Source organism: Arvicola amphibius, chromosome 5 (genome assembly GCF_903992535.2).
Source record: "Arvicola amphibius chromosome 5, mArvAmp1.2, whole genome shotgun sequence".
NCBI classification, from domain to species: domain Eukaryota; kingdom Metazoa; phylum Chordata; class Mammalia; order Rodentia; family Cricetidae; genus Arvicola; species Arvicola amphibius.
In genome coordinates, this window is record NC_052051.1 from 48,492,405 (window position 1) to 48,518,506 (window position 26,102).

Consider the following 26,102-nt stretch of genomic DNA (forward strand, 5'->3'; position numbering starts at 1 on the left):
CTCTGGCATAAAGTCATACACACACATGGAGCACTCATAAAATAAACAAACTAACCCTAATAACTCTAGCTTGTGTCAAGTTGACATAAAACTAGCCAACACACTCACAAACAATAAACAAATGGGTAAATAAATAAGTGTATAAAACAAATATAAACCTACAGGACTTATGGAAAAATGGGCTCAAAAGCTATGATAAACCAAATCAGTGGCACACTAATTCATCCTGAAAAAGCCTGTAACGTGCTGGCAGGAGCCCACTGGCCTGCCTACTCTCTGGCCAGAGGAAGAGAATGAGGGGACACAGTGATAAAGATGAACCGTAAACTAGAGTCAAAGGCAGGAACAGCACCAGAGCCAGGCTTCACTGCAGCTGCAGCTTACAATGAAGATGGGTCCACTCCTGTGAAGAGACAGGGAGCTTTGTGCCCTGGATGTGTGCCTTGTATGTCCATGCAGTTCCACTCAGCCAGGTACACCTATCTATTCCCCTAGCATTATAACCACGTACAAATCCAAATTCTTCAATGCTCCAAAACTTCTCAAATATATCGCTCCCCCTGAAGAAATCTGGATCCTAAAAGAGCCTATAAGGTAACCCATCCTCTACCAAGCCTGTCTACAGAAGACCTGACAGCGATTCTCCTCTCTCTCGTTTTCAAGACAGGGTTTTTCTGTGTAGCCCTGTCTGCTTTGGAACTAGCTCTGCTGACCAGGTTTGCCTCAGAGATCCTTGTTGTAGTTTCTTCTGAGTTCTGCATCCAGAACAGCTTCAAGGCTTCTGGCTAAGATGATCAAGCCTCACAGAATACTCCAGTCAGGACTTGACCATAATCCTAAATTTTCTTTGGGTCCCTATAAGATTACCAATGCCCCCAATCAGCAAGAAGTAGCCTAGAAAACTATGCCCACATTCCCAAAAAAATTGATTATGAATGTTTGTATTTGTTTAGTGTATCAGTTACAAATTGTTATGGATAAAGGCCAGGAAAAAAGCTAAACAAAGGAGATTAGATTCAAGGTCTTGTTTTGAAAAGAAAATAAAGGGAACTGCTGTGGGATAATGCTTTCATACATTGTAAAGATTTGTCACTTGTATTGGTTAATAAAATGCTGACTGGCCAGCAGCCAGGCAGGAAGTATAAGCAGGGTGACCAGACTAAGAGAATTCTGGGAAGAGGAAAGGCAGAGACGCAGTCACCAGCCAGACATAGAGAAGCAAGATGAGAATGCCTCACTGAGACAAGGTACCAAGCCAAATAGCTAAACATAGACAAGAATTATGAGTTAATTTAAGTTGTAGGAGCTAGTTAATAATAAGCCAGAGCTAACAGGCTAAACAGTTTAGAATTAATATAAGACTCTGTGTGTTTCTTTGGGTCTGAATGGCTGTGGGAGTGGATGGGCTACAGATCCGCCTGCCTCTGCACTCTGAGTGTTGGCATTAAAGGCGTGTGCAAGCACTACCCAACTCACGGATTCTCTTAGTGAGACCTTGTTCTTACCTGATCTATGAGTCAGTAGATCAAAATACCAGAATAGAGACAGATCTTTTCAGTTCCCAAGCTGGCCACTTAGGAGCCACAGTCTTCTCAAGCAGGCTAGGCATTGTATCACCCACTGCCTGCCAAGAAAGAAAAAGGCCCACCAATGTCCTGTGCCAACTTTGTGATTAGGATTACAAAGAGCCCAACATACACAATTTCCCCACTATGTGCTCAAAAATAAATACTCTTCTGTACCAATCTTTATTTATTCACACAATTTGATAAAAATGTCACAGTTAGAAGCAAACTCATTATGTTGACACAAGTAATTGTACAAAGTCAAATCACTATTAAGTCAGAACAAGGGCAACCATAACTGCTTAATACCCGCACCCGGCATACACACACGCACACACTCACACATTCAACTACAGGTGCCAAATTCAGATAAAAGGTTTCTGTCAGGTCTTGGGGAGAAGGGAGAAATGCTCACTGAAAGACACTGGGACTGCTCAATGCATCTCTCTGCTCTGCCAACAATCAAGAAGACATGAAACATTGGGGGAGTTAGTTGTTTTCTTGGCACAGAAGTGAGTAGGCAACAAGAATTTTTTTTTTAAAAAAAGGGTTAAGTTCACCTTGAGTTTAGTTTCCTTATTCAACACCACAACAGGGTAGCAAGCAAAAAAAAAAAAAAAAAAAAAAAAAGAGAGAGAGAAATTCAGCTATATATAAACTCCAGGGATAAAAGGGAGGGAGGAAGATTTAAAACTTGATCCCTATATACCATAAAGAAACCAGCAAGGCCAGGTTCATATCATCTGGTTGTGATCTTATCCAAACTGTGTGTCTTATTTCTATGTCAGTTCTGGAGAGAAATGTTTTAGAGGATCAAGAGAGTCACATAAGCCACATCCCTACCATATTGGTATGGGGCAAGACTTCATCTGCTGGCCCATATGGCACCTTACAGTTTTGAAAGTTCTGAGAAAATGGCGTAACCACAATCTACTACCTTTAGCCCTCCAGGAAGGCCCAGTCAATCTTCAGTGGGAAAATAACACCCAAACAAATAAGACTATGAAGGAGCTGTGCTCAAATCTGCAACTCCAATTTTGCTACAAGTGTTAAAAAGAAATCTAGTTACTTTTATGTGAGATGTTTGTGCGCACTTCCACTGACCCTATCAAAACACTGACGGCATCAATAGAAAGTTACATCTAATGGGGTTTGTCTCTGGTACTCCTGGCAAGTGGGCTACAGCAGAGGCCACAACCCACGAACACAGAAAGGCCAATTACGATGAAAACCGCTTTGAGTCAGATGAATCAGTGTCATGGTATTTTGCAGGGGCAAGGATACCTTGGTACAAACTTCGTGTCTCTAATGATAAAGCAAGGTGAGGACAAGGCACTTAGCTCTCAGCCAGTGCTCACATCACCATAGGACTGTTACCAAGAGCACTCCTAGTGACCCCTTAATGAAAACTCAGGGCCAACCAGTTTCCAAGTGACCTACAGAACTGCAGGATATCCAGAGCGCTGCACAACCAATGGTGGCATTTGGAATGTCAGTGATGAAGCTTCTTGGAGGAGGCAGATAGGAGTCATTCCCTTCTGGCCTAAAGTGAGAGGTTTGTTCCAGATCAGCTCAGCATAATATACTGGATTTCACAACAGCTGGCCTGAAACATGACGACTCCATGATGCCATGGTCCTGTTTGGTAAAAAGCAACAGGGCTCCAAATGAAATCTAACTCCAGTTCTAATTCTCTCACACTGACATTTACAGCAGATGTCTTCTAACACGCGTGACTTGTCCCTGTCCTGCAGCAGAGTTGAGGGAGCAAGGCAGGGCCAGGAATGCCTGTCTCTCCTCATCCCAAAGGCCTTAAGCATACTCAATCCGAGCCGGGCCATGGCTACCCTCACTCTTCCGTTCGGAGGATGGAGCAGTAGGCTTGGCCTCACCGCTCATTTCCAGAGGCTTAGTCGAGATGTAGTCCTTCACTTTGATCTCCATGTTCTTGGCTTTCAGAGTGGCCATATGCAGCTTCTCCAGGAAATCTGGCATGCCTATCAGGACACAGAAGAAGCTGGTCAAGCTGCTGTGATGATTAGTTTTTTGTCAACCTGACACAAGCTAGAGAAGAGTTCTCTGGGAAGAGGGAGCCTCAGTTAAGAGGAGAAAATGCCTCTGTAAGACTGGTCTCTTGGAAAGCATGTGGGGGCATTTTCTTGATTAATGATTGAAGTGGGAGAGCCCAGCTCAGTGGGTAGTACCATACCTACCAAGTCAGGTGATCCAACCATGGAGAGCAAGCCAATAAGCAATGTTCCACTTCAGTTGCCTGCCCTAACTTCTTTTCATGATGGACATAGGCTAGAGGATGAAATAAACCTTTTCCTTCTCAAGTCATAGTGTTCATTAGCGCAACAGAAAGCAAATTAGACAGCGAACACACAGCTAATAACAGGTTCAAAATCAGAATTTATTCTCTCTAATGGTAGGCAAACAACGGTTTGAATGAAAACCCATGAGTGATATCTGCCTCCCACAACGGCTCCCTGTGCACAAACTGTGAAAGTCACCCACAACTGATCTTTTCATCAGGCCACTGAATTCCCAAATGCCTCTTCTAGGTGATTAAAATATTACTTAGTGATATAGTAAAAAAACAAAAACAAAAAAAAAAAACAACACCAAAACAACAACAAAACCCCTGTCATTTAATTTAGATAAATGAACACATATATATCTAATTTCCCATGCCCCTCTGGAACAACTGGGAGGTTGAAGTAGGAGGATCTAGAGGTTAAAACCAAGCCAGGTGGTGGTGGCGCATGCTTTTAATCCAGGCACTTGGGAGGATCTCTGTAAGTTTGAGGCCAGCCTGGTCTACAAGAGTGAGTTCCAGAATAGTCAGGGCTACACAGAGAAACCCGGTCTCAAAAAACAAAAACAAACAAAAACAAAACAAAAAGGAATTTAAAGCCAGCCTGGGCTATACAAGATCTTCTAAAAAACAATACAAAAGAAAAATCAAACCAAAACAATGAAACTCACGTGAGAATGCTTCCTAAGACAGGGTATTAGAAGTGGGGGTGTGATTATGGCTATGGCATGCAGCCCCCCTTAGGTAGTAGTCATCCCCTAAGGCAACTGTCCCACAACTAAGTCTTCTTGGCCAGATCTCACAGCCTTCAACATTTTGGTTTTATCAGATGTTATCTAGGCTGACCCTGATCCTCCTGCCTCAGTCCCTGTACCCACTACTGAGATTACAAGTATGTATACCACCAACCTAGCCAATCAACACTACCGAACAAAAAAACTAAATACATCAATGCACACATCTATATGTAAGGCATCAAAGTGAGTGTCTTAAAAACTCTCCTCTGGGTTAAAAAAAAAAATCCTTTCTGGAACCTCTGTGCTTCTTACCCTTCAAATCCTACTTAGAGGCTATAATGAAATGGGAAGATTGTTCAAATATCCCCAACATGTCTACAAAATGGTTAAGTACCAACCCTCCTGTTGCCATAAAGACAAAAAACCAAATTGTTCAGCTCAGGTTCAGACCCCCTATGCATACCCCTACTTACCACTGGAAACCATCCAGCTGACACAGTAGCGAGGGAACACTGTCTGTGGATTGTCACTGTATGTCAGTAAGTAATCAAAGCCATTCTGGAAAAGAAATACAGCAAAGTTGAAGGCAGTTGGATCTCTCATAGCAACTCTGCATCCAGTACCAGAAATAACCATGACCCACAACTGCAGCGAAGAGTGCAATATCCTGTGCACAAAAAACTGAGAGTGAAGGCTGGCGGCTGCTTATTCAGAGAAAGGCCCTTGACCATCTTGTTCTTGGTAAATAAAGTTTCCTGTGACCAAATCATGACAACTATCAAGTGGCCTCTGTGAAAGATGGATTTTCTCCATGGAGGTCCAAAACTTACATGTTAAATAGATGGTGCTATGGGACCAGCTTCTAGTGAAAACTCGGCACCAAGTCTCTAACAGGTTGCTGGCCAAAAAATTAAACACACATTGTTGCATCTTGGTGCTAGAGAACGAAGCCTCAAGACTATTCTGTGTCTTTTTTCTTTATAATCCAGCTGTGTATCCCTACTGCGTTACTGCCCTAAACAGCTAGGAGTACACTATTTGCTGAGTCCTGAAGGTCTTTCTAGCAAGTCTTCAACCGTGGGAGTTGCCTTGAGGAGCCCAGTACAGGTGCCCAAGGTTTACAACTTAAAGATCTCACCTTCCCCTTCTGCTCTCAGTGCTAATAACTGTTTACAGAACACTATGCAGCTGGAGATACCTTAAGTCCTTGCAGCCTATAATGTGGTACCCACTTCCACTTTACAGATGAGCAGCTTGGACACAGAAGTGAGAAAGAGAAACCTGACCACCAAGCCTACATACCTCTGTTCTTTGGCTCAGCCCTCTCATTCCTAATGCCAAAAAAGACCCAGGATTATTTAGGTGATTAAGGGTCCTGCTGGGTATTGTGGCACACATATGTAGTTCCAGCATTTGTAAGGCAGAGGCACACACAGCAAACAAAACACAAAATGTTCTGATCCTAAGAAAAGCATACCATTTGCTTGTGTTATTGTGAAACAAATAGTTGTTTGTTGAAAGAATACTTCTAGTCCAGAATTCAGAAAGAAAATGATCAAATCAATCCAGCTTCAAGGTTCTCCGTTTCCTGACAGGTATCCCTGTCTGCTTAATTTATGTTATTTAAAAAAAAAAAGCTGGGCGGTGGTGGCATATGCCTTTAATCCCAGCACTCGGGAGGCAGAGACAGGCAGATCTCTGTGAGTTCGAGGTCAGCCTGGTCTACAAGAGCTAGTTCCAGGATAGGCTCCAAAAGCTACAGAGAAACCCTGTCTCGAAAACAAAAAACAAAAAACAAAAAAGTACAAATTGTACAGAATAGTTTTCAGGTTAGATGGCTCAGCCGTTAAAGGCTAGGCTCACAACCAAAAATATAAATAAAAAACAAATTTAGCTCAGTGATTAGTCTAACTAAAAACCTCATCAGCACTACTTATAATTTTAATGAAGAGTTGGAGATATGGTTACTAACACTGACTGTTCTTCCAGATGACCTGAGTTTGGTTCCCAGCACCCACATGGTGCTTCACAACCATCTGTAACTCCATTCTCAGGGGTCAGACTCCCTCTTCTGACCTCTGTGGGCAACAGGTATACAAATGGTACAATATGTACAAAGCAGGCAATATACATATAAATCTAAAATTTTTAAATTAATAACCAAGGATTTATCAGTTATGCCAGGGATGTCCTCAAGAGTGTCTATCCATCAGCTGAATGGCTTCAGAAAACAGGATCACACTTAATATGACACTAACAGGGAAGGCAGATTCTTGTGCCAGGCTTGTTGGATAATGGACTTTTATTCCTAAGAACACAGCTCCTGATGGGGTAATAACCATGGCCCTTGGATGATTTCCCACCCTTGCCAATAAATTAACAACAGCAAAAGTTAAAAGAAATCTGAAAAGAAGCTTTTTTAAAATAAGTAAAAGAAAAAGAGAAAGAAACTGTAAGAAATAGTTACAGTCTGCTTTCACTATGAAATCCACCCAGTGTTCAGTTACAAATAAGTAGGAGGGGCTGGGCCCTTCTTGCCTCTACCTAGTGGCTGCTTGTCTCAGAATTGAGAACTGAGAGGTTAAAGACCATCTGCTGTGTGACAGAGCCCCTGACCAGAAAAGAGGATAGTTTCAAGCCCAAATTATTGTCTCGAAAAACAAAAAAACAAAACAAAACAACAAAAAAAAAAAACAGAAAGGGAAGAAATGCTACCAAACCCATTGTATAAAGCCAACATTATTCTGATACCAGGAAAAGAACATTAACAAAAAAGAAAACTCTATACCACCATTTTTACTCAGTATAGTGCTCAAAGTGTTATCTAGCAATAAGGCAAGGAAAGGATGGGGGGAAGGAGGGACACAAATAGCAAAGGACAATAGAAGATAGAAAGACATCCAAGTTTATGGACCAGTAGAACATTGGTGAAAATGGCTGTAGCTACATGGATCTGAGCAGATGGTTAAACTGCAGTCATAGAACTCAGTTCACATCTCTAGCACCCATGTAAAAAAGTTCATGTGCCTGTAACCAAGTGCTAGTTGGTGAGAAGGGAGGGTTGGCAGAGACAAGAGGATTGCTGGGACTTGCTTGTCAGACATCCTATCAAAAAAAGCACTGGGTTCAGTGAAACACTCTGTCTCAAGGGAAAGGAAAGAGTGATACATGATGTCTTTCTCTGGCCTCCCAAGCATGCGCGCGCGCGTGCGCACACACACACACACACACACACACACACACACTCCACGTGTATATATGCCTTAGGGAGTAGGGAGAAGAATGGCTAAATTACCAAAAGATGTACATATTCAATATAATCACCCAAAACATTATTTATTTATAGAAGTAGAAAAGAAAAACCCTAAAGTTTGTACGGAAGACGGAAACAAAAAACACAAACAGAAAACCAAATCCCAAATAGCCAAAGCAATCCTGGGCATAAACACAGAGCAATAATGGCAGAGTTATCATGGTTTCTAATTTCAAAGCGTACTACAAAGCCATATTAACAAAACATGGTACTAGCACAAGAAGAGAAGAAAAAAAGGACTTACACGTAAGACCATGCACTTCTTCAGCCCTGAGTTTCAACAAAAATGCCAAGAACACATAATGGAAAAAAGGTATCCTCTTTGACAAACAGTGCTAGGAAAATTGGATGCCCACATGTTCAAGAATAAAACTAATACCTCAGATCGCACCCTACATAAAATTTTATTCAAGCTGGGCATGCTTTCTTTAATCCCAACACTTGGGAGGCAGAGGCAGATCCATCTCTTTGGGTTTGAGGCCAGTCTAGTCTATATAGAAAATTCCAGGATAGCCAGGGTTAGTAGAAAGACCCTGTCTAAAAATTGACAGACAGAAGGATAGACAGATAGAAATTAAAAATACAAGACCTGAAATTTTGAAAATACTAGAGAAAAACAATTCAAGATACTAGCATAACCAAGAACTTTCTCAACAAAACTCCAACAGCTCAGAAAACAGTAACTGACAAAGGAGCTAGGTGTAGTCACGCACACTCATAATCATGACTCTTGGGAGTAACTGACAAAGGAGCTAGGTGTAGTCACGCACACTCATAATCATGACTCTTGGGAGTAACTGACAAAGGAGCTAGGTGTAGTCACGCACACTCATAATCATGACTCTTGGGAGGCAGAGGCAGGAAAACTGCAAGTTAGAGGTCAGCCTGGAGTTCATATCAAGTTCCAAGCCAACCTGGTCTGGGCTACATAATGAGACTGTCTCAAAAACAAATACAATAATAAAGTCATTTGCTTATGGCATTTAGAATTCCATAAAATTCATGATTTATCTATTTATTTATTTATTTTTGGTTTATCAAGACAGGGTTTCTATGTAGCCATGGCTGTCATGGAACTCACATGAGACCAGGCTGGCCTCAAACTCACAGAGATCTGCCGACCTCTGCTTTCCAAGTGCTGGGATTAAAGGCATGCACCATCACACCCAGCCATAATTTAATTATTTAAAGATTTATTAATTTAAACCTTTATTTTTTGAAGTATTTTCTAGCCACCCTTGAAACAATGGGCCAGTGAGACCATGGCCCACAATGTACCTAACAAGTTGCAGGCTGACCCCTCATACCTCTTTCCAGCACACTGCACTCTGACAGCTCACCTCTCCCCAGTTCAGAAAAAGGCATTCCTTGCTGGGGGGGGGGGAGGGATCAAAGTACAACACCCATCTAATATGCAGTAAAACTCACCTCATCAAATGATTTGTGAGGACGGATAACCATTTGGGATTCATAGGATCTGACCCTGACAAACTCTGGAGACTCTGGCACACTGGGGTGGTCCACGGCACTGTAAGGAGGAAGAGGGGGATTACTGTCTTTGCATTAACCAGTGGCAAGCCAAGGCTAAGAGGAGATGGCCAAGACTCTAAATCACTGACTCAACAAAACCAAGCAGTCAGTGAGATGACTGAAAATAAGCTTTTGATATTATAATATATAGCTCACAGGCTGTATTTCTAGTTTTACCTTTTAAAATAACCAGCATTAAGAAATTCACAAACCTTCATCAGTACCATGCTTGTCTACCATGAGTAAGGCTCCAGTTTCTACCCTCAATGCCCACTCCCACCCTCCTGCAAAAGCTTGCAAGTATTTGTTCAGTTTCCCTGGTAGATGAGCCTATTCCCTGAGCAGGCAGCAGGGATAGACAGGAACTGGCTGCTAGTAATCTGCAGGGCAGGATTAAAGGTGCAGATGGGTGAAGGCAGCTAGTGGAACGTAACGAGGGTTCCAGTAGTTATACATACCGCGACACCAAGACCATCACATTGTTTTCCTGATCCACGCTATACCGACGAACATAAACATAATCCCTCGAGTACATTGGGTACTAAAGAAAGGAGGAGGGATGGGATTAGTGTTCTGCATCACAGACTTGAAAGAATAAAACCAGGCAACAGTACTCACAGGAAAATGTGTTACCCAATGAAGAACCTCAGAACCACTGACGACATCTCTTTCAATCACCTCCAGCTTGATCACAAGTGCATCCCACTTTTTCCTGTACTCTGTGTCCAGCTGTAAAAGGGAAGATCCAAACAGGGATGCACAAGTTTCTCTGGAGGCTGGATCTCTAACTTAAGAACATTATAGAGAAATAGTGATTTAACTCAACAGTGCCAACGTTTGGAGGCATGGCTGTTTATTAGTTGATTCTCTTAAGATTCTTACATACATTGAAGGGGAGGGTGTGTGTGTGTGTGTGTGTGTACATACGTACATATACACATATATGTTCGTGTGCACTTATACATGTAGGCCAGGTCAATGCTGGCTTTCTTTTCTCACTCTCCAGTTTATTTTTATTTATTTGTTTTGATCTGCGAGACAGCGTTTCTCTGTGTAACCCTAACCCTGGCTGTCTTGGAACTCAATCTGTAGACCAGGCCGGCCTCAAACTCAGAGATCACCTGCTTCTGCCTCCCAAGTGCTGAGATTTATTTTATTAAGACAGGTTCTCTCAAATGGATGGAACTAGAAAACATTATTTTGAGTGAGGTAACCCAGAGACACAGAAAGGCAATATCGCATGTACTCACTCACAGGTGGTTTTTAAACATAAAGCAAAGAAAGCCAGCCTACAAACCACAATCCCAGAGAACTTAGACAACAATGAGGACACTAAGAAAGACTTACATAGATATAATCTACATGGGAAGTATAAAGTAGAAAAAGACAAGATCTCCTGAGTAAATTGGGAGCATGGGAACCTTGGGGGAGGGTTAAAGGGGGGAGGGGAGAGGCAGGAGGGGAGCAGAGAAAAATGTAGAGCTCAATAAATATGAAAAAAAAAAAAAAAACAGGTTCTCTCACTGAACCTGAGGCTCAATGGTTTGACTAGACGGGCTGGTTAGCAACTTCTGGGGATCCAACTACTCCTATCTGTCTAGTGCTGGGGTTACTTACAAACACATGCTCCCACACTCAGGTTTTACATGAGTGATATAGGAATCTGAACTCATGCTTGATCAGCAAGCACTGTACCCACTGAATCATCCCCCAAAGTCCTATGAGAGAATTTTTTTAACCTTATGTGTATGGTGTTTTGCCTACGTGTCTGCCTGTGCACTACAGCATGTTTGCGTGGTGGCCATGTAGGACAGAAGATGGTGTTTTAGATCCCCCTTGGGACTGGAGTTACAGACTAGAGTGAGCCACCATGTGGCTGCTGGGAACTTGAGTTGTTCAGAGAAGACAGTGCTCTCAATCACCCAGCCACTTCTCTAGCCCCCTTGCAGGGAGTCCTACATTGCAACCAGATATCAGCAACATATGCCTATAGTATAAGCAGTTCATGAAGTAAAAACAGGAAAATCAAAAGTTCAATGCAACACTGGACTACCTGTCCCAAAAACAAAACAGCCCAAAAGACTGAAGATGCAGCTCAGTGGTTAGATTACTTTACTTGTCTAGCAAGTTTTGACAGCCCATGATCAGTTCCCATTATCATGTGTGTATATGCACGCACATAAACAAAAGCTATGCAACTGAAATGTCTGTGGAATGGAACTATCAATAACAATGTTTGCCACCTGTTGTCATTAGCTTTAACTGTCAACTTGACACAGCCTAGAGTCACCTGAGAAGGGGAAGTCAGATAAGAATGGCCTATGGGTGAGTCTATGGGGGACTGTCTTGATTGTTAATTGACTAGGGGGCACAGCCTACTATGGACAGTATCATTCCCTGGGAGGGAGGTCCTGGACTATGTAATAAAGCTAGCTAAACGTGAGCCTGGAAGAGAGCCAATAAATAGTATTCTTCCATGGTTCCTGTTTCAAGTTCCTGTCCCAACTTATCTCGGTTATTGACAATAACCTGTAAGATGAAATAAACCCTTTCTTCCCCTAAGCTGCTTTTGGTCAGGGAGTTTTACCACAGCAACAGAATGAAACTAGAACACTGACCATGTAAGCCTAACAACCTGAATTCAATACAAAGAACTCACATAAATGTGGAAGGAGAGAAAGGAGCAAGGACTCTACAGATCTGTCCTCTGGCCTTCCCAAGCTGTATTTGGACCCTTACCCTCACAGTAACAATTATAAAAGTTAGAAAGAAAAGGAAATATATGAAGAGAACATAACATATCATATGTAAAGATATAATTCTAAATCACTTTAAACAGAAAAAAAGTCTTAAAGTATGAACAGATCTCTGATGCATAGAAATTCAGGAAGCATTTCTCATCTTTTGGCATTTCAAATGCAGACGTTCAGTCTGCATCAAAACAAAGCACAACACTGATGAAATACAGTGCTTAGGTGGGCATAGCCTTAGTAAGTGCATTGCTGCAGTTCTGGGGATTCAACCCAGAGCACATACTGCGTAATGCTCTATTTTCCAAGTATTGTTCTTATTTAAGACAGTCTCATTAAGATGACCAGGCTGGTCTTGAACTCATTATGTCCCCGGAAGGCTTCAGTTTCCCAAATAGCAAGGATTACAGGCCTATTCCAACAGGCTTGGCATTAGTAGGTATTATTATAATCAACAAATTAGTTACTAAAAGCTTGGCAAAAATCACAACACAATGATGGCAGGGATGTGGGGAAAGAGGAATCCTTCTACATTGTTAGTGGAAATATACATTGGTGCAACCATCATGAAAATCAGTACAAAAGTTTCTCAAAAAAAAAAAAAAAAAAAAAAAAAAAAAAAAAAAAAAGAACTACCATAGAACCCAGCCACACCACTCCTGGGCATATACCTTGCTATAAATGTTTACTGCTGCATTATTCACAAAAGCAAGGAAATTAAATCAAATTAACAGATAGTGAAAATGTGGTACTTATGTACAATGGAATTTTATTAGCCATAGAAAAATGAAATTATAAAACTTTCAGAAGATGAAAACCTGGAAGTTATATTAAGCAAGGTAACAGACTCAGAAAGACAAATGCCTCTCTCTGTCTCTCTCTCTCATGCAGATCCTAGCTTTAACGTTCACATATGTAGATTTGTGGGTGTGAGTGTATGTATTAGTCATGAAACCAGAAAGGAGTCTAGGAAAAAGGAAAAGGTACTAATGAAAGAGGGAAAATAACAGAACACATGTGACATCAAAGTTGAAAGGAGTTATTGGGGTAGAAATATAAAAGAGGGGAACAGAGGGATATGGAAGAAGACAAACAGCAAAACAAATTATGTTTGAAAATGCCATAAAGAAGCCTAACACAGCCGGGCGGTGGTGGTGCACGCTTTTAATCCCAGCACTCGGGAGGCAGAGGCAGGTGGATCTCTGTGAGTTTGAGGCCAGCCTGGTCTACAAGAGCCAGTTCCAGGCAGGCTCCAAAGCCACAGAGAAACCCTGTCTCAAAAAACCAAAAAAAGAGAAAGAAAGAAAGAAAGAAAGAAAGAAAGAAAGAAAGAAAGAAAGAAAGAAACCTAATACTTTGTATACTTATTTTATTTATATGTATATTTTGAGACAGGGTCTCTCTATATAGTCCTTGATGTCCTCGGGCTTTCTATGTAGACCAGGCTAGCCTAGAAATCTGCCTCCTGAGTGTTGGGATTAAAAGTGCATGCCATCACATTCAGCTGTGTATTAATTTTAAAATTAAATTTTTAAAATAGAACTATCATGAAAGAAAGTTTTATGCTGCTAGCATTTGGTGATTCCATCTTCCTCTCTCACTTCTGTTTTACTTTTATTATTTTTTGAGACGGGGTCTCTAATCATGTAGCTCTAGTTGGCTGTCCTGGAATTAGTTGTGTAGCCCAGGCTGGCCTTAAACTCAGAAATCCATCCTCCTCCTGCTTCTGCTTCCCAAGTGCTAGGATTAAAGGAATGTGCCACTACACCCAACTCTTTTATTGTTTTCAATTTGTTTGTTTTACCTCTTGGAACAGGGTCTGACTAGCCTTATATGTGTTACACAACACAGGCTTGCCTCTAACTTCAGCAAGTCCCCTGCCTCACCTCTCCAAGTACTGAGATTATAGGTATTCAGGGAGCCAGGAAGCTCCAAATCAGGAAAGAATAAACTCACCTGAACATTGAAGAACTGCCGAGGTGTCACATCTGTGTATGTTCCAAAAACTAGAACAACAAGAGGGAGGAGGGAAAGCTTGTCATGCCCTGTCCCCTAAACTGCATCTTAAGTCCATAGGACTGACAGATCTCAAAGGCAACATCAAAACCTAAAAATCATCCCAGCAGCAGTAAAGCAAGGCACAGATGACATATATCAAGGAAGAATATGAAAAGCTTGTCATCTGGGAGAGGAAAATAAACAAGAGTTTGGCAAATTTTCTTCAATAGAGCCAGGACAGAACAGTTTTGAAAGTACAAGGAACAAAGTGCCGCATGCCGCACCATGGACATATGTCAAAGGCAGCAGACATGGCTCACCTCGGTACTGGTAAAGGTGGGTGCCGGTAATTGGGCGCCGCCACAGCTTGAAGTGTTTCTTGTCCATCACCATTTCCCATGGTTCTTCTTTGTCCTTCGACTTTTCATTCCCTTCTGCTGGGGTCTTTGGTTCAGGAGGGCGATTTTCAACTCCAGAACTCTGGAATACATTTGACATTTCCTCCAACCGTTTCATCTCATTTATGGACCTGGAAAGACAGAACAGGCACCATGTCCATGAAATGAATGAAGTGTCCAAAGACCTGCAAAATGAGGTGCGGTGGGAAACAGCATATTATCTCAATGAACATAAATAAAATCTGAATTAAGCTTGAATATAAGTCTAAACTTGTAATTAGAATAATTAAACCAGTTCCCATTTCTAAATCTATGAAATGTAGAAAATATTAGTACCTACTTCAAGCTAGTCGTGAAAGCATACAAAAAGTACAAAAGACCTGGCACAGAGCCTTAAATAACTTAAAATAAAAATTTTAACATTTATTCGGGTTTTTGTCTTAGTTTTTTTTTTGTTTTTGGAGACAGGGTTTCTCTGTGTAGCCCTAGCTGTCCTGGAACTCACTCTGTAGACTAGGCTGGCCTTAAACTCATAGAGATTCACCTGCCTCCGTCTCCCAAGTGCTGGGATTAAAGGTGTGCACCACCACCGCCCAGCTATTTGGGGTAGTTTTACTTTGCACGCACACAGTACACATGTGTAGGTGCCTTATTCCTGTCACATAACTGCACTTCAAGTCCAGGAGTGACAGATCTTTAAAGGCAGGTCAGAAACTAGAAATCATGCTGGGGAGTAGCAAAGTGAGACAAGAGACAACATTAATCAAGATGACTGAGAAGCTGGGTCAGCTTCAAATGCTAACCACCAAGGTTTTGCCTGCATATATGTCTGTGTGAGAGTGTTGGGTCCCCTGGAACTGGAGTTTCAGGCAGTTATGAGCTACCATGTGGTTGCTGGGAATTGAGCCAGGGTCCTCTGGAAGAGCAGTCAGTGCTCTTAACCACTGAGCCATCTCTCCAACCCCACACCTGGCTATTTAAAAGTGTGTCTAGAGATCAAACCCAAGATGTTAGGCTTGAGCTCAAGGTGCCTGGTCCCATTTGCCTTTTAAAAAACTCAACAACGTTTCATTTTTGAGACAAAATCTTACTGTGTAACAATGGCTGGCCTGAAACTAAGTAAACCAGTCTAGCCTTGAACTCAAAGGTATCTACCAGCCGCTGCTTCCTGAGTGCTAAAGGTGTGCGCCACCACACTTAACCTCAATAATGTTTTATAGATTTCTGTGTTTTAAAGTTTCTTGTGGCTGGACAGTGGTGGCGCAGGCCTTTAATCCCAGCACTCGGGAGGCAGGGGCAGGTGATCTCTGTGAGTTCGAGGCCAGCCTGGTCTACAGAGCTACTTCCAGGACAGCCACGGCTACACAGAGGAACCCTGTCTCACACTCACACACACACACACACACACACACACACACAGAATTTTATTCTTTTTGATGCTGTTGTAAATGGAATCGCTCATTTCATCTTCAGATTGTTCACTGCTTACTGACTGTTTAGTCTATACTCTTAGTACGAACAGTTTACTTAAGTTTGTTTTTCAAAAATCCCTTCGTATTTCAATCCACAAGGTAATATGTGCTGTAGTTTTACTTCTTTCTAGTCTGGGTACCTTTCATCTTTCTCCTCCTAACTTCCCTGGCTATAAGCCACTGTTCAAAGGAGGGAATGAGGGCAGTGGCTTGTCTTGTTGCTGACCTTAGGGGGAAGATTTCATTTTCTCAGCATGCTAAGAGCTATTTTTAGATGCCCTTTATAAAAACCTGAGGAATTTCCCTTTAATTCCCAATCTGTTGAGTGCTAATTTTTAAAGGTCATGGATTTGGGTGCTTTTGTCTGTTTACCTCGCCAAGTGCCTGGTACCCTCCAAGGCCAGAAGGCGGCACCGAATTCCCTGGAATGGGAGTTACAGATTACTGTTAGCTATCATGTGGGCGCCCAGGTCTTCTAGAAGAGAAGAGCAGTCAATGCTCTTAACCATTAAGTCATCGCTCCAGCTACTACAATTATTTTTTGAATCACAAAATGAGGTTAGAATTAGTCAAATGCTACTTCTCTAAGCTTTTCTCTATTTTTTTTTCTTTCCCAGTACTTGGGAAGGAGAGGGAGATCTCTGTAACTTTAAGGCTACTTCACAGAAAAAAGAAACCTTGTCTCAACATGTGTATATACATATAAACTTTGTCTCAAGGTGTATATATACATGTATTTGGGTAGTGCTCACAGAGGCCTGAAGGGGGCATGGGATCACCTAGAGCAAGTTTCAGGGGGTTGTGAATGCCCAAAGTGGATGCTGGGAACTGAATTTGGGACCTCTAGAACAGCAGCATGTGCTCTTAACCACTGGGCCACCCTCCAGTCCCTCCTTTCTCTTTTTTTGAGATAATCTCACATAGCTCAGGCTAGCCACAATATGTACCTGAGGATGACCTTAGACTTAACCTTTCTGTCTCCACTTTCTGAATATTGGGATTACAGGACTGTGCTATCATACTTGGTTAAACAGTGATGGCAACTAAACCTAGGTTTTGCACATACCCCTCTACCAAGTGAGCAAGGTCCCAGCTCCTGTATTTTATTCCATTAATGTGCCATATAAATTAATTTTGTATGCTGTTGGATTCAGTCTTTTAGTACTTCTGCACAAAGGGCTATAAAATCCTAAAATTGGCAAGGCAGTGGTGGCGCATGCCTTTAATCCCAGCACTCAGGAGGCTGTGGCAGGTGGATCTCTGTGATTTCGAGGCCAGCTTTGTCTACAGAGCGAGTTCCAGAACAAGTTCCAAAGTTACACAGAGACACCGTCTCGAAAACCAAACCAAAAAAAAAAAAAAAATCCTAAAATGTGATACTACACAGTATGATTATGTAATCGCTTGATGCTCAATGCTCAGGGATAAAGACACAGATTAGTATAATACCCAACAAAGTGTGTTTATGGGCACATCTACGGGGGTAAAGAAAACTCACAAAAAAGCACAGAAGAATTTCTATTGTAGTTTTTTCGGGTTGTTGATGGTGCTATTTGTTTTATTTTTAAGACAGAATCTCGCTAGACTGGCTTCAAACTTCTGATCTTCCTGCTGCAGCCTTCCAAATGCTGAGTTGCAGGCATGTATCCCTGGCTTTATTTCTTTTTTTTTTTTTTTTTCGAGACATGGTTTCTCTGTAGTTTCTAGAGCCTGTCCTGGAACTAGCTCTTGTAGACCAGGCTGGCCTCGAACTCAGAGATCCGCCTGCCTCTGCCTCCCGAGTGCTGGGATTAAAGGCGTGCGCCACCACCGCCCGGCCCTGGCTTTATTTCTTAAATGTTATATATTTAATGTCTTTTATTCTTTAATCTTGTTATATCTGAAACATTTTAAGAAATTGATTAATTTTTTTTTCACATGGTACTCCAAAACTGGTCAAAAGCTCCTGGCTGGGGTAGGATATAGGCCCTAGGGGGAAATTTACTACTTTCAGTTTTGCTAAAGGGTAAATATTTATGCTTATATCCACAGAGTAGAACTGTTCTCTCTGTCAGAGGTCAGAGAAGCTTCTTTTTATGTGGTGGCAGCTAATGCAGAGACTCAAAGTGCTGAAAAAACTCAGTCTTAAATGAGACATCTGTATCACAAGTGTAAGAAACATTAGATACTAATTTTTTTTCTCATCTTCCCCTCCTACATGCAAATGTTTTGATCCTTCCCCACCCAGTACACACGGCTCCTGTTTCATTTCAAGAACCTAGTAGCCTGGATCAGTGATCCCAACCCCCTCAGAGCAATGACTTCTTTCTCCTTGGATCAGGAAACCCTTTTCCATTCCATATTTGCCAATCTGGAAAGACTGTGAGGTTGAACCCCAGTTAATGGGAGAAAAGATAAAGTTGCCAATTGTGTTAGAATACAAGAACCAAGCACACTTCCTGCTCTTCTGCTTTGATGAGCAGTGCCCCTCCCCCTTTTCTTGGTTTGTTTTTTGAGACAGGGTTTCTCTGTGTGTGTACTTTTGTCCTGGAACTCATTCTGTAGACCAGGCTGGCTTCGAACTCACAGAAATCCACCTGCTTCTGCCTCTTGAGTGGGGATTAAAGGTGTGCACCACCACTGCCTGGCTATCAGTCCACCTTCTTGAGACACTTACTTAGAGTGGTGATCTCTTTCTTTGCCACTCCTGACTTATTTCTAATACAAAGCTCGGAAGTTAAGAAATGCTATTTTCAACACGATGTGGCTGCTCTACTCATGAACTTACAAGAGCTGTGGTAACCTGCAGAAGAGCAAGCCAGGCAACATTCCAGTATGGCCAGGTGGGAGTTCACAAAGCCCCAACCCTAGCTGAGGAGCTACAGGCAGGCAGTTTATGTCTGCTGAGGGAGAGGGAGTCACTGTCTTCTGGAGTTGCTCAAGCTCTGATGAATGGTCTCACAACCAAGTCCATGCAAGCAGTACTAACTAAACTAGTGGGTCAAGGGGAAAAGTGGTATCCTAGTAGGTTCTAGAGGGAACAGGACAGCAGAGGTAGGAGCAGATATGATCAAAATACAATGTATACATACATGTTTGAAGTTGTCAAAAAACAAAACATGGCTTGTATCTTATAAGCAACTTTAAATAGTAAACAGGAAAGAAAACCTGCTGGTTGACTGCAAATAAAAGGGTGCAATTCAAGACTGAGGCCAGCATGGGTGTAGCCTAACACGCCTGACCTGCATTACAGCACTTAGGAGGCAGTCAGAAGGAAAGTTTGAGGCCACTTCAACTGTTTGAATTACACAGTAAGTTTGAGTTACATAAGATCCTGTCTCAAAAAACAAAAGGAAACAAAAAATATCTAGGGTAATAGTGTTTATGTAGTATATACAAGCCCTGGGTTTGAGCCCCAGCATTGTACAACAAAAGACTAGGAAAACAGCAATTACTAACATACTGAAATAAGGGTAACTCCTACAGAGTTAATGACATGAATTTTCTTTTATTCTCTACAGAGACAAATCACAGTATACTATAATAATCTATCTTTATTTCTGCCGCCTTTGCTAAGTAATGAATCTCTTTTGTTCCGACTCCTAGTATCTCTATGGTAAGTAGTAAATAGTCAACAAGTATTTGTTGAATAAACTGAGTAAATGAAAATACAGAAGTAGACCTCGGTAATTCAAATTCTTACAGTAAAACATTGCATTAATATGCTGCTTTCAAAGCTAAAAACACACCAGGAGCAATGTCATATGTTTGTAATCTCAAAAGGAAACTGAGGTAGAAGGATAATGATCAAGGTCATCTTAGACCATAGGCCAACCAGGGCTACATACGATGTTTCTTAAAAAATGAAAAAAGGAAGATTCAAACTTAATACAAGACTAAATTTTGGGGCAATTTAGCAGTCCTTGAGAGCAGTCTGTAGTTCTAGCTCTAAATCCAACTGATTGTGTGATCTTATAAGATTTCATTTTACCTGTAAAGTGAAGATATCTTTTCTTTTTATCATTTGGTTTTGTTATCGAAGACAGGGTTTCTCTGTGTAGTCCTGGTTGTCCTGGAACTAACTCTGTAGACCTGGCCTCGAGCTCAGAGATCCACCTGCCTCCGCCTAAGTGCTGGGATTAAAAAGAGATGCGCCATCATGACCACCCAGCAAGACATCTTTTTTTGAAGGTTCTCATTAACTGTAGAATTTCAAGTTACGAGAATTTTTTTAAATTTTAGACTTAGGTAACAAGATTTATATTGAGCCAGGCATGGTGATGCTCACCATTAATCCCAACACTAGGGAGGCAGAGGCAGGTGTATCTCTCTGAGTTCAAGGCAGCCTGCAGAGTGAATTCCTGGACAGCTGGGGCTACACAGAGAAACCCTCCCTATATGGGATGTGGGGTGGGGGGGTAGTTTCATCATTTTTTTTTGGAAAGTTTATAATTAGAAGTTGCAAAATGTAATGCAAGGCTAGCCCTGCAAAGGTGTAAGTATAGGAATATAGGCTGCATCTTACTAATGCAGGCAGTTAGATCTTGCAGAAGAGATCAAGAGCACAATCACAGCATCGCTTGCCTAGAGAACAATTCCAGGCCTGACTTAGAAAGAAGTAAGGGCATTGTTCTTGACACTAAAGCATTCTTCTTCTGAGACAGGGTCTCTCTATGGAACCTTGGTGTCCTGGAACTTGCAATGTAGATCAGGTTGGTATCTACCTAGCTCACAGAGATACACTTGCCTGTGCTTCCAGAGTGCTGGGATTAAAAAGGCATGTTCTTTAGAAATGCATTCTTAAATATCAAGCACCATTCCTGAATGAGAGAAGCATAAATCTGTTTCCCCTGGTAAACAACAGGGACTAAGGCCAGTGATATAGCTCAGGGTGGGTGGTGGTGGTGACACCTTTTTAATCCCAGCACTCAGAGACAGAGGCAGTTGTCGCTGAGTTTGAGGCCAGGTCTACAGCAAGTTCCAGGACAACCAGAGCTATTCTTGTCCAACAAACACGCACATACACATAAGGCCCTGCCTGAGTCACTCCCCAGCACCTCACAAAGCACAGATATACGGGCACATTATCTGTAATCGTGGCACTCAGGAGGTATTAACAGGAGAATATGATGTTCACAGCTATCCTTAAGCACAAAGTGAGTTCAAAGCCAGCCAGGCTACAGCATCCAGTATACATGCACTCTTGGAAAAGCACAGTACAAAAGACAGAGAAGACTTGACCATTACTGCCCTGCAGGGTTTCAACCGACAAAACACACAAGAGAGACAAACAGTATCTTAGATAGCATGTGGAGAAAGGAAACACCTCTTTCCTATGTATCTAATCTTGTTGGGACAGGATAAGTGTCTAAATCTTCCCATCTAAGAACTCTTAATAAGAGAGAAAAGGACAGAAGAGATTATTCCTGAAATAGTAACAAATCTGCAGATTACATTAGTACAAGGATCAAGGAGAGAGTCTGCTTTCCACTCTCCAAAACATTTGAGAAAGGGAAGCCGTGATGACTAAGGAAATTGGAGACACAATGGAAACAGAGTAAGCGTACCAACACGTGATTCAGTCAGAGCACTGGTCTTACCACAAACCAGGAACCCAGGCTCCAGAATAATTATGGTAGGGCCACCCCTGCAAGTAGGGATTTCAACAAAACTGCTTCACCTAACAAAATCTCCTCAAATTCCACACTACTGTCAAGATTCGAGACTTTTGGCTCTACACAGTGGCACAAGCCTTTAATTCCAGGGTTTGGGAGCCAGTGGCAGGATGATCGCTATGACTTCAAGGATAGCCTGGTATACACAGTGAGTTCCAGGATAGTCAGCGTTACATAGTGAGACCCGGTCTCGAGACAAAAACACACAAATAAAAAAGCAAGCAAAACAGAAATAGGGATTTTCAGCTACTACTGATTTTAAACTGATCTTGAAATAAGACATAAAACAGTTTATGGCATTTTTTAAAAAGCAGCTAATTAATGGTAAAATAACAGATAAATTCAACAAATTTCAAGTCCCTTCTATGTCGTTTTGTTGACATAAGCGCTTTATCTACAAAATGTACCAAAGTGACTATGGTCATTAAGTTCCTTTAAACCAGAAGGATTTTTCAATAGCTAATAACACGCTAGCTAAAAAGTTTAATTAATTCTAAATGTCCCAAAAAGACAGAAATGGAGAAATCATCAATTTTCCTTGTGAAAATTTACTAACACTAATTTCTCATTAATCAGAATTACTCAAACTTTTAGAGTAGTGATCTGTAACTTTTTTTTAGAGTTAATGGAACATTTCACCCTAAATTTTCATATTTCCTAACATCCTTCCTCTTTCTGTTTCTGAACTTTAAAAAAAAAGTGAAAAAGAAAAACTGCTGTATTTCCCATGAGGTTTGTCCTAGTCTGACAGAGCACAGGTTAGCAAGAGTAACAGTCCACAAATTTATTTTGCTTAAGAAGCCAACTGGATGAAAATACTAGAAAGTATTTAGAGAACTGAGTTCAGTACCAAGGGATGGCTCAGGGTGGGGCACTTCCCCCTACACCTGAAGACCTGAGTTGGATCCCAGGGTCCCACATGACAGAAGAAACAACTCCCACAAATTATTCTTTGACCTTCACACAAAGGCTGTAGTGTTTAATAGCAACACCCCCACACACGCCAATACATACATGTAATAAAAATATAAAAAAAGAAAGATCTTATTTATTTTGTTTGTTTTGTTTCGAGACAAGGTTTCTCTGTAGCTTTGAAGCCTGTCCTGGAACTAGCTCTTGTAGACCAGGCTGGCCTCAAACTCAGAGATCCGCCCACCTCTGTCTCTGCCTCCCAGCATTGCCTGGCTTGAATCATTGCTACATCAGCTGTAGAAATCATTTTGTTAGTATGTCCCCTACCCCCACGTGTGACAGGATCTTATTCTATAGCCTAGGCTGTCCAGAAACTCACGTTATAGCCTATACTGGCCTCAAACTAGGAACAGTCCTCCTCAGGCTAAATTCAAAACATTAAATAAGATTACTAAGATTGGATTTGGTAAGATGTTTTCTTTCTTTTTTTTTTTCTTTTGAGACAGGGTCTGTATGTCGCTCTGGGTGTCCATGATGAACCTCACCATGTAGAACAGGCTGGCCTCAAACTAACAGCTCCTATTGCTTCTGTCTCCCAAACACTGGGGGTTAAAGGTATGTGCCACCATACCCAACCTCTAAGCAGTTCTTAAGCACCAAAAGGCTAGGAAGCAAGACTATTCTTTCCTCATTAAACAAAATAAATCAAATCAAATCACCTAAGAGAAAGCACAGGCTGCAGCCCCAGGTGTGACAACTATCTGTAAGAGTCTGAAGTGTAGTGGCACACACCTGCAACCCCAGCCCTGCGAAGGCTGGGGCAGAACAACTGAAGTTCAAGGCTGTTAGGCAAAAAGTGGCCAGAACCCACCTCAAAACACTGAGGGGGCGGGGCACAAATTACTAAATAGAAAAGAATATTAAGAATTGCCAAAAGAGCTATCATGCTTTCATTCTTTAATGTGTTTATACGCAGACTCATTCGTGATTATGACTTAAATCCTCTTTTGAGATGGGTGGTGGTGTTGCAGCCTTTAATCCCACTCAGGAGCAGAGGCAGGCGGATCTCTGAGTTCCAGGTCTACAGAGTGAGTTCTAAAACAGCCAGGGCTACACAGAGAAATTCTGTTTCAAAAAAGCAAAACAAAAGTCACCTTTTTTGTCTGCAGCCATACTACCCTGAACACATTCAACTCTTATAAAAGCCATCTTTCTTGCCAGGAACACAGTCCCAGTTCTTAAGAGAGACTAGCATTTGTTCTCAATTCAGGATTGCACAAATCACTGGTTGACATTTGAGTATTATATATCCCAAATAGGTCACACTATAAACTTTACTGTTCTGTTCTCATTTTTAACGTAGCAAAAACAGTAAAACAGGTTCTCTCCCTGTTTAAGAAATATTTAGAAGAAACAGACTTGGGTGGGGGAAGAGGGTAAACACGGGACTACGGGCGACTGGCCTTGGGCGGTGGTGATACAGGCCTTTAATCCCAGCACCAGGGAGGCAGAGGCAGGAGAATCTCTGTGAGTTCAAGGCCAGCCTGGTCTACAAGAGCTAGTTCCAGGACAGGCTCCAAAGCTACAGAGAAACCCTGTCTCAAGAAACCAAAAAAAAAAAAAAAAAAAAAAAAAAAAAAAAAAAAAAAAAAAAAAAGCGAGGGGCAGGTGAGGGCACAATATGAGAGTATCTGTTTAAAGGGAATATAGAAACACTGTAAAGCAGAGGCAGTTACCTTTTAAGGTTATCTGGGAATTATAAAGTCAGAACTACAAACTAACAAAAATAAATGCCAATAAGCTTTTCCACAGACAAAGCCTAATGCCACAGTATTTGAAGAATTCCAAAGCAGCAAAAATTTAACCTAACTCTTACACGTTAGAATGTCCGAGGCACTGCTTTGTGCCAACAGGCAAACACCTCCCAGCTTCTTAAATGTGCCAAGACACAAGTCACAGTGACAGAGGCTGGCCGCGCAAAGCCCGAGTCCCATCTGGATTGCAGTCATTTTAAAAATGGCAAGATGTATCTCACACACACGCACACCCTTGGGCTTATTTTAAAGCCCGATTTCAATGTGCGCTTTTTTGGGAGGTATGCTAATTACCAGAAAAACAGCCTCTATACCTTAGATATATAATTTGGTTTTGGAATATTTCTTTAGTGCCATACTACCCATTAGAAGCGCCCCCCCCCACGCCCCCGCTTCCAGTTATTTTTAACCCGACAAATGGAATTAACGGGCAAGAGGCAGTAATTTTAGCGTGGTGCTAAAATGGGTTCAATCTGTTGCGTCATCACTCAAAAGACCACCGGGCAAACAGGGCACTGACGACAGGGCACGACCCGAGGTGCCCACCAACCTCTCGCCCAGGCCCATCCCTCTCGACCGAACAGGGCCGCCGCTGCAGACAAGAGGCTCACCTCTGCAACTCCTCCTCCTGGATCCTCTCCTCGTCCCACACGAAGACACCGGCGAGCGCCGCCATCAAGGCAGAGGCATGGCCAGGAGGGCCGCGCAGCCGGCGCCAGAGGCGTCCGAGTAGGACGCAGCGCGAGCTCTCCGAATACAGGCGACCGTAGAGCTGCGCGATCTGCTGAGCTCGCCGCACGCGCAGGCCCGTCACGAAGCGACACTGATTGGCCAGCACGGCCAGCAGGCCCCCGCCCCGCGCGCCCGCCAGCCAGGCGGCCAGGGTGGCCGGGGGCCTCCGCGGGAACATCTCGGCCTCTGCGGGTCCCCGCGCCTGCCGCTAGGCCCCCGGAGAGGAGGGGCCGGGGAGCCGGACCGTCCGCTTACTTCCCTTAACTGGCCGACCCCGAGGCGGCCTCACGCTCCCGAGGCCAGGAGCCAGCCCTCATGCCTCTCTGCAGAAGCCGCTGAGGTAGCGCGGATTCGGAGGAGAGCGCCGCTGCACGAGGCCTCCTCGCGTCGGGCCACCCGCTCGTCTGCGTGAACGGCGGAAGCTCTCGGGTCCCCGCATCCGGTGCGCGGGAAGGAGAAAGGTGGGAGCCCCGGGCCGCAGCAGCAGAGGTCCCGAGCGCCCGTGTCCGCCCCTCGCGCCGAACGCGCGCAACCCAACCCGTCTCCCCTGCCCGCGCTCTGATTGGACGCAGCCCAGAGACCCGGGCGCTCATTGGCCGAGCCGAGTGCTCCTCCGCCTTTGCCCCCGGCCGCTAGTTAGCAAGCTAGGTGGCGCGGCGCGTCGGCCCGGTCAAGGGCGCCCGGAGAGTGACCCTCGGACCCCGGCGCGGCCGCCATTTGGGGATGTCCCCGACCGCCCGCCTGAGAGGCGCGGTCGGGTGTGGTGTTCCTTTGTGCTGAGCGGCCCGCCCTGTTGACCATCTCCACAGTGCAGGGAGGGGCGGGTCTGTACTATGGAGGGCGGTGCACGCCCTACGTGAACAGGGACCTGGCTGCCTGGGGTCACCTGCGGCCGGGACCTTCCGGGACC

At 43.0% G+C, this 26,102-nt stretch overlaps 1 protein-coding gene across 1 annotated transcript; it reads right to left on the reverse strand.

The window, feature by feature from the left end:
* Window positions 1-1,729: 1,729 nt before the first annotated feature.
* Window positions 1,730-25,730, reverse strand: Stard7 (StAR related lipid transfer domain containing 7). Its single transcript, XM_038331156.2, has 8 exons — window positions 25,072-25,730; window positions 14,531-14,739; window positions 14,169-14,218; window positions 10,081-10,191; window positions 9,921-10,003; window positions 9,361-9,460; window positions 5,093-5,177; window positions 1,730-3,562 (listed from the first exon to the last, which is right to left on the reverse strand). Exons 1-8 carry the CDS (start codon window positions 25,368-25,370, stop codon window positions 3,378-3,380), a joined length of 1,122 nt encoding a protein of 373 aa, XP_038187084.1. The 5' UTR covers window positions 25,371-25,730; the 3' UTR covers window positions 1,730-3,377.
* Window positions 25,731-26,102: the final 372 nt, after the last annotated feature.

Excerpts from the sequence above, each read along its gene's own strand:
- Stard7 (XM_038331156.2), bottom strand. The coding sequence starts at position 25,370 with ATGTTCCCGCGGAGGCCCCCGGCCACCCTGGCCGCCTGGCTGGCGGGC. Across the intron at positions 14,219-14,530 it reads CCACCTTTACCAGTACCGAG|TTTTTGGAACATACACAGAT; the intron begins GTGAGCCATGTC and ends TTGTTGTTCTAG. Across the intron at positions 10,192-14,168 it reads GGCAGTTCTTCAATGTTCAG|CTGGACACAGAGTACAGGAA; the intron begins GTGAGTTTATTC and ends TCCCTTTTACAG.